We start from the raw sequence: 8,243 nt of genomic DNA, 5'->3' as shown, positions 1-8,243 counted from the left end.
AATTTTTAAAACTAAATCAAAATTTGTTTCGATTTTAGGAATTCAGGATTTTAGATTTACTCTGAGATGTTGAGAGACTGCTCAGGGGCAGGAGGCCTGGATGGATGCAAAAACCCGTGCAGGTGTGCAAGGACGTGAGCAGTGCACACAAGTGAGCACACACTGGAGTCACTGTGGGTTTCCACTGTGGGGTTTAGGAGGAGTCAGTAAATAAAATCATCTCAAGGTGGCAGCTTCTCATGTGACTATTTCCAGGAAAATGTGTGACAGCTATAATAAGTGTTTCTGAATTGAAACTGTTGGTGAAAGAGAAGTCGCCGGTTTTCTTTGTGCCCATTTTCTCCCTTGTTACTCAGCTCCCTCAGAAACTGAGAAAAGAGACACAGAATTTCCATCTCAACCACCACACCATTTTCTGTTCTGCCTTACTACCTCCTCACCACAGATGAAAACCATAGACCAGTTACAATTATTCTCAACAGAGCCCTAAGGGATCCCACCATTACAAAACCAAATACAAAGGGAACAGCTATCAGAGTTCTGTGAACTGAGAGTGTGGTTTCTAGGTCAGGGAATGCAAAGTAGCAAATTGGACTACCGCAAACCATGCTTCTTCCAAGTGTGAAGTAAAATCCTTCTCTTAAAGAGCGAGAGAGAGAGAGAGAGAGAGAGAGAGAGAGAGAGAGAGGAAGATTTGCATGAGTATCTCTTGTTACCATAACCAACCATGACCACTTCAAAAGAATTCTGCTAGTCCCTTTTCAAAATTCTATTTAGCTCTTTACAAATTATTAAGCTAAAAAGAAGAGCATCAAAAGTATTTTACCAGTTTTAATTTCCAGTGAAAGGAGAGTCAGCAAGGGCCCTTGACTTATGAAGTGACATGAACTCACCTTTTGCACAGCTGCCTGAAAGGCCTGTTTAATTCTTTTACACGAATCAGGTATTAATTTTGTGTCTTGGCTCTCCAGAGTTATGTCTTGCAAATCTACATTTTCATGAAGTTTGAAAATTCTATTAATGCAGTGGGTATCATCTTCTGATATTCTGTTAGGATCCATCTGAGGAAAAAAATGGAAAGATTTAATTATCATGGATCATTCTGCTACTGAATAAGATGTGACTTAAGGACCAAAAAGTGATTCTTGCAAGAGTCTTAAGGTTGCCAAGGGTCAATAGTTAATACAATCACCCTCAACTGAAAGTATTGGTGAAAGTATTTCTAACTCATTTTGATGAGAAGCTGTCATCTACAACACAAAAATGCACATGTAATTCATGGCGAAATTATCAAAGTCATCTGGGGTCACAAGACTTTTTATAAAGGGGAGTTGGCCAAGGAAATCTCGTGTGGTCAAGGCAAATAGAAAATGCTTCATGCAACATGCTACTTGGGATCCTCAAAGCCAACTAGATACTCAAAGCACCAAGCCTTCATATTAGAAGAAATTTACCTGGCCTTTTCCCTTCAACAATCTACATTTGATTTTAAACAGCAGAAAAATGGAGAGAGAATTCTACTTCCTAGTTATATAAGAAAGCGAAAGCCATAAGCATAATTTCTCTAGGATTTGGCTGGACCTCTCATCTGCACTTGGTCTCCATGGATTGGTGCCTCTGCCTGACACCGTAAGTCACAATAGGATGGCTGGGGCTGCATGAAGTAAGCAAGATATATGGTTACTTGCTAGAGAGATACTAAATTTTTTTAGCTTTAAAAGATTCTCCACCCAAAACATAGCCACTGAGGAGTTATTAGCTAATCACCTGATAGAAACAGGTGCCACCACCTGCATTTCTTAAAGTACTGCTCTTCTCTTTCAATTGTCTGCCTACTCTTCCTGGGGCTTTGACACACCTTTGTAGTGGTTTCAACTGCCAAGTGAGGGTAGAGATAGCTATCAATTGTTTTCATAATAATAGCCTAATTTGTTGTCCTCTTCTTTCAAATATCCAAGGTTCAAACAAAGAGTTACCAAACGTTAACCAGCTCTTGAAAAAAGCTGACCATAGATCTGAGGCCACAGAGAAGGAGGTAGAGAGGGAGGGAGCACAATGAACTCCAGTGGAGGACTATGAGTGCTTTGGTGGTGGGAGGGCTACAGGGAGGACCCCTGAGGGGAGAATCCTATACTTTCAAAATACTAAAAAGGGTGTAAGCCAAAGATCCTTCAACAAAAAGAAAAAGAAAAATTCAAAGCTGTTCATGTGTGTTTGCTTATTAGTAGGTGTAAACAAAAGAGAAAATTATATAATTAAATCTCAGTCAATTAATACCATGCCTCTCGTTTCCTGGTTTAATTGGCTTTTAAAAAGTAATGAAGAAGATGTGCATGTTTATTAACGACTCATCAGAGATAGTTGGAGAGTACCATATCCATATCTGAAAATCTTAACAAAAAATGACAACCTTTCAACAAATGCATCCCTGCTAGTACGAATTTTACTCTAGTTGTGTACTTTGTAATCATGGCGAGGTTTCAGATATGGAACAAAACTATCGGCCATGCATTTTTGTTTTTCATATATTCTTTAAGATAAGTAACAGGAATCAGAATCTGTGAGTTTTTAATAAAAAGCAAACTTCCAATCACTTCCCCCCCCCACCCCTTCGGCAAAATCTCACTCATGCCAATAAGTGTCCCACAAAACCAGAGAAGCCTAGGCAACTTACACAAAGGGTGACTGGGTTCAGACCTCCTGAAAGGAGTCTCTGGCAAAGGCCACAGCTGGCTCACTCCCAGGAATCTGCTGAACTACAGGAACAAAGTGGTATTGATGGCAATGCCTGGGGACCCTACATTGGTTAAGCTCAGTCCTGCTGCCAAGCTAAGTGGCACCAAGTGCCACCAAACAGCAACTAGTCCTGCCACCGAAGGTGTCATCAAGCACCTGCAGCGTCATGGCCTCCAGCAGAGTGTGTGAGAAGCACACGGTCAGCTCTGCCCAGTGCATGATGGGAACCGGCATTCTCATCAGATAGCCTGATTCTGATGCACTGTGAAGTTTGAAGGGTAATGCTTCTCAAACAAGTATAGGTACCCAGCCATTAAAATAACTCAGGTGTCCTTATCTACCAGTTTAAAATGTTTTTCACAAGTAACACCTACTAGTACAAAATTACTCCAACTTAAAGTTAATTAAGGTTAATGATTTGATGCAAAGAAATACAACACAATGATTTCATACTCTCTCTGAAAAAAATCCATACCCTGAACTCACCCTCTACCCCCAACCCCAACTTCCCTATCCCCTCACTCCCTACCCCACCAACACACCCAGTCATTGTAACCAACATCCCTTAAGCTAAGTGCCAGTGACTCCTTTCCCCAAGAGTTTCCAATGTGCAGTTGAGAACCGCTGTTTGGGGAAATAACATTAGAGATAAAACACATGAAAGTAACCAACTGTTTTCCCAAAAGAACTCATGAAAACATAGCATAATTAATTTCGGTGGACTCATTTATTTGCTCACTGAAAGACTGATCCTATCTCAGAAATTTCTTTTTAACTTACAACCAAATGTCTTTATTCTTTCACTGCTCTCACAGCCTTTCTCTACTGAAAATGGAGACCAGAAGAAATAAGGAGAGAAGAGGCAGGCCCAGGAGTCCTGGGCCAGCACACACAGATGAATGAGGGCCTTTGCGCCTGTGTCCTCTAGACTCGAGGGGCTGCAAGGCAGAGAGGGGGACTGGTGCTGCATATCCCAGTCCACCCTGCCCAGCAACCTAGCCCCGAATCGCAGCGATATGGATAGAGAATTTGCGCGACTGAAAGATGATAGGTGTTAGTCTATTTTAGCTACTAACTATAGCTTGCATGTTACAGTTTAAAAAAATGGATATATTTTTAGTACTGCAAATAATTCGGAAAAGTTTTCAGTAAATTGAACATGTCAGGCCCTGGGTAGAAGCGAGGAATAAGGAAGTTTGTCCTCATCTTCGTGGAACTTATACTCAAGAGGACACAGAAATGCATCCAAAAATCACAGTAAACTGAGTTACAAATGAATTTATCATACCTGGAAATGTCTGAAACATCAAATAAATCTTGACTATCTGATTTAAAATGTACTTTTAAAATGCATTTATCAGATGATGTAGTTCATAAGAAATGAATTGTCTTTTTTTTTTTCTAACTTCCTTGAAATCAATTATTTGTATGGTAAAATGAGGCAGGATGTCTGACATTTGTGCTCTGTTATCTGTTTTTTCTCTCTCTCTCTCTTTTTCAAACAAGCAGGCTCTATCAAGACTTACAGTGGTGACCGCTCTCTTGGGTACAGTGAGGGAAGTTGAAGTGGGCATATTGGGGACACTGGGAGGAGGAGTTAAAATGGCAACAGAGCTTGAGTTTTCTGAAAAGCTTATCTTGTAGGTAAACTCTAAGCTTTGAATATGGTTCTATGGATGATTTTTTTAAAAGCACACACAAATTTTACAAACAACTTTTTGGAAGGGTTTTTTTTTTTTTTCCACCCCTTATAAACCAAAGTATGAACACTATGTGGTAAATATATAGCAAAAGCCACACGCTATTTTTTCTTTGGCAAGGTTGGCATGGAGAAAGCCAATCTATACTGGATCTAGTACAGTTGTTGTTTTTTTTTTAATACAGGCGCAGGCAATCTGCAAATATTCAGGAGCCTGATTCATTTTTAACTATTCAAATGTGAGCTGAGAAGGGGAAAGTGTTTTAAAGTCACTGAAATTTTTATACTATTCTGGATGTTCTTCCAGTGTATTTTAAATTAAATTAAACCACTTTTTCTTGGGGATTTGCATAGCTGCCTTTTCCTGCCCCCTTCTCAAAAAAAAAAAAAAAAACTGGCCCCTTTTTCTCATTTTTTTCACTGCCAGTTGCAGCAACTGTGTCACCTGATATCAGATGATTTCACTCTAATTCAAATGTATTCCTGCACTCCAAACAGATGATCCATAATTTTAGCAAATTCTAACCTGAAGAAGCTTATATAAGTGAAAATATGAAAATAGTGACAGTTCAGTTGAGTCTATCCTCTGCTAGATCTTTGGAGGAACAATCCCAGCATAAATAAAAGTGGAAAGGATTGAAGCAGGAACCCCCCCCAAAAAAAATTACAGCGCATACCCATCCCTAAGCTTCATCAGTTACCAACAGAAGACCAATCTTGTTCCACCTATAAGCAACCACTTTCCAACCTCAACCCCCCACCATTATTTTTAAGCAGCATTTCATTTGTTAACTACATCAGACTATCTCTAAATGATTAGAACTCCATTAGGAATCAAACTATCAAATAAATATCACATTTAGTAAAATGCAATGAGATCTAGTGACTTATTACTGTGAGCAGACTGTTCTAATATTGCTTCTTTACTGAAAGATATGACCTTTTAAAAATGCAGTACAAAATTGGGTGTGAAGTAATAGCTAATATATTTTGCACAAGCTTAGAAAAACCAATCATCATAGTATTTAAGAAAATTATACCCAAAAATCTATTAACATTATATTCTCCAAATGAACAGTTTCTAGGTAAGCTTACTAATTTACATGTTTACCTTGGAAGACTTTTGAGAATTCCACTATTATCCCTGTGATAGCAAGACTGCTGAGGTTATGATAAGTGATCATCAGGAGGCTAGACTCCTCAGCACACCAGACCATCAATATGGAGAATGCCTGAGGAGAAACTATGATGAGAGCCCAGCAAGTCACCCTCCCCACCAAGTCCCCATTGATTTTCTGAGCTTCAAACAATCAAAGCAGCTTGTGGTAACCAGAGTCATTCATTCCCTCCTGCTCCTTCTATGCAGAACATGCACTTCACTATCCGTGCTATGAAAATACCAACCCCCCAAGGTGTTAGAAATGATACAAGGTAAAGAACTACTGCATCTTCTGACCTTTTTCTGAATTCTGCTCTCTTATTTGAAGAAGAATTTGCAGTCTTTTGCTGTGGTGCCTCCATTACCTGGCACTGTGCCATGAACATAGTAGGTGCACACTGTGCATTGAGTCAAGGACCCTTCACCGATATTCCATAGCAATTAATAGGGTCGTGGCCAATGCTGGGACTCCGTACACAGGCACTAAGTGAGAGAGAAAACAATATGCTGGAAGGGAAAACGGATGAACCATCACTTTTGACCACAGCATACTCCAATGAAAAGAAAACATTTCATCACTTTCTATATATTTGTGTAATCTATGATGCAAGCAAACCACTGGAAAGCTGTCTTTTTGGAAAAAGAATTTCAATAGGTAGAGATTAGTTTCATTAAATACAATTTTTCTAAAGCATTGGACATGCTATTTCTACCTTTGTTGTAGATTATCAAACTATTTCTGTAAACAGTAACGAGACTAGTAACTTCTGTAAGACAGAACTAGTGGGTAATGAATATTTAACAAAAAAAAGCCTATGATTAAAAAGTAACTGTCCTTCAAGCCTCTGGCACATGCCAAAAACCCATGCAAGCCAAAAAGGACCGTGTTTTGATGCATCCAATCTGGTTTAGTAATCACCTTTGAGTCTGAAAACTAACCAAGTCCAAACCCAACTCTTTTTTCCCATAAAAAAATGCACAGTCAGCCCCCCACTTCCTCTGAGAAAGAGTTCACAGCACCAGACAAGAACATTTGAATGAATCCAACCGACTGCACTGCAATTTCCAAGAAAACACAAGAGCACAAACCACCAGAAAGCATAATATTACAAATTTACCCCTTCGTTTCTACTATCTTTGCAGTTCCAAGCTATTTTCCTCATCTTTTAAAAAGCCGGTTACTTGCTAGTTGTATGTAACAAGTCTGTTCCAAGGAACCTCACCACCACCTCGCTCGTGTGCGCACACGCACACACCTTCCTTCCTCCACACACCTCAGAAGAAAGGCACGTGGGGATTTCCCTGTCCTGCACCCAGCGCAAATTGAACAGAACAGAACAACGAACGAGGCGGCGGCGGCAAAGACCCCGGGTGTCCAGACACCCGGGTGTCCTGGGGTCACACCACTTCATGTGGCCATTTTGGCAACGAGGGCAACACCACCTGGTGCTCCAGCGGTTGCTGGCACCGCACGTGCCTCAACTTTCTGCTCTGTGCGCCGTTCGAGCACCGCTGCAGAACGCCAGTCCCAAGAGCCAAAAAACCTCCTGGTTGTAGTTGGAAAGGAAAAACTTAGGCGCCTAAGTGAAAGCTCTCGTGTTTTCTTTTTTCCCTAGATGAACATAAGCAGCGTCCTAATACTTAGAAATGGAAAAGGGGCTGAGGGAATGAAGTATACAATCATTTCCAGAAGAGGTGAGCGGCCAATGCAGTCTCGCGGGGGGAAATTCAAAAGCGAGCCCAGTCTAGTTCCCAGCCCACCCGGGCGTGCGCGGAGGCCAGAAGCGAGAGCGCCCGACCCCGCGCCAGGCGGTGCCAATCCGGACTCTCTATCCCCGAGTCACTTTGCTTTGCAGAATAAGGTCTGGGGAGTGGAACCCCACAGCCAGCCTCAGCTCCCCACGAGTGCTGAGGAGGAAGGTGGGTGCGCCTCGCCGGCGCGCCCCTGGGGAGGCGGGCACTCACCTGCGCTCTGAAGTAGAGGAACAGGGCGACGCTGCAGACGACCTGGCCCAGCCCCAGCCCCAGGAGGGCCACAAACATGGAGCGGGAGGCCGCGGCCGGCTGATGTTGCGCGGGCTGAGTTGGCGTCGGCGGGGCGTGCAGGGGGCCCTCTTGCGGGGCTCCGGAACCTCCGCTGCACATCTCCTCCGAGCCGCGCAGGTACTTGGTATAATCTCGGCTGGCGCGGCGCATGGCGCTGGGCTCGCTTGCCCCAGCGCTCGCCTCCCTCTTTCGCGCTCTCTCCTGCTCGTCCGTCCAAAGTCGACCGCAGGGCTGCGCGAGCCGGCTGGGGGCCAGGTGAACCTCGACGTGGGGTGCTCTGAGTCGGGCGGTACTCGTGCGGCGCGCAGACCAGCGGGCAGGGCGCCCGGCTGCCCCAACTCTTATAAACCCCTTGGAGGGCTGGTCCCGGGAGCCAATCAGCCCGGGCGAGACTGCCTCTTCCACACCCACCTCTGGCTGGCTCCCCTTCCTTCCTTTTGCCCTCCCTCTCCTCTTACTCTTATTGAATGGCCTCTTCCCCACTGCGGCCCTCAGAGGAGGAGGCTGTGGGCCGGGTGCGGTGGTTCCACAAGCCACTTGGCCATCCTCAGCTGCCTTTCTTGAGGTTCAAGAGATGGGCTGAGGAAGATGCAGATGTTGGCT

General features: G+C 43.4%; 1 protein-coding gene across 1 annotated transcript in view; it reads right to left on the bottom strand.

Annotated features, from left to right (window-relative positions):
- The window catches only part of TNFSF11 (tumor necrosis factor (ligand) superfamily, member 11), a 31,902-nt gene extending 24,059 nt beyond the window's left edge, over positions 1-7,843 (bottom strand). The window contains exons 1-2 of the mRNA XM_004680130.2: positions 7,560-7,843; positions 894-1,061 (exon numbers count right to left, since the gene is read on the bottom strand). Of these exons, the coding sequence (XP_004680187.1) occupies positions 894-1,061; positions 7,560-7,790 (399 nt within the window). The 5' untranslated portion in view covers positions 7,791-7,843. The remainder of the gene's footprint in view (positions 1-893; positions 1,062-7,559) is intronic.
- Positions 7,844-8,243: the final 400 nt, after the last annotated feature.

This window comes from Condylura cristata, unplaced genomic scaffold (genome assembly GCF_000260355.1).
Source record: "Condylura cristata isolate star-nosed mole 26May11 unplaced genomic scaffold, ConCri1.0 scaffold00010, whole genome shotgun sequence".
NCBI classification, from domain to species: Eukaryota; Metazoa; Chordata; class Mammalia; order Eulipotyphla; family Talpidae; genus Condylura; species Condylura cristata.
Note: the sequence above shows the minus strand (reverse complement) of the source record. Positions and strands in the feature narration are given on the sequence as shown.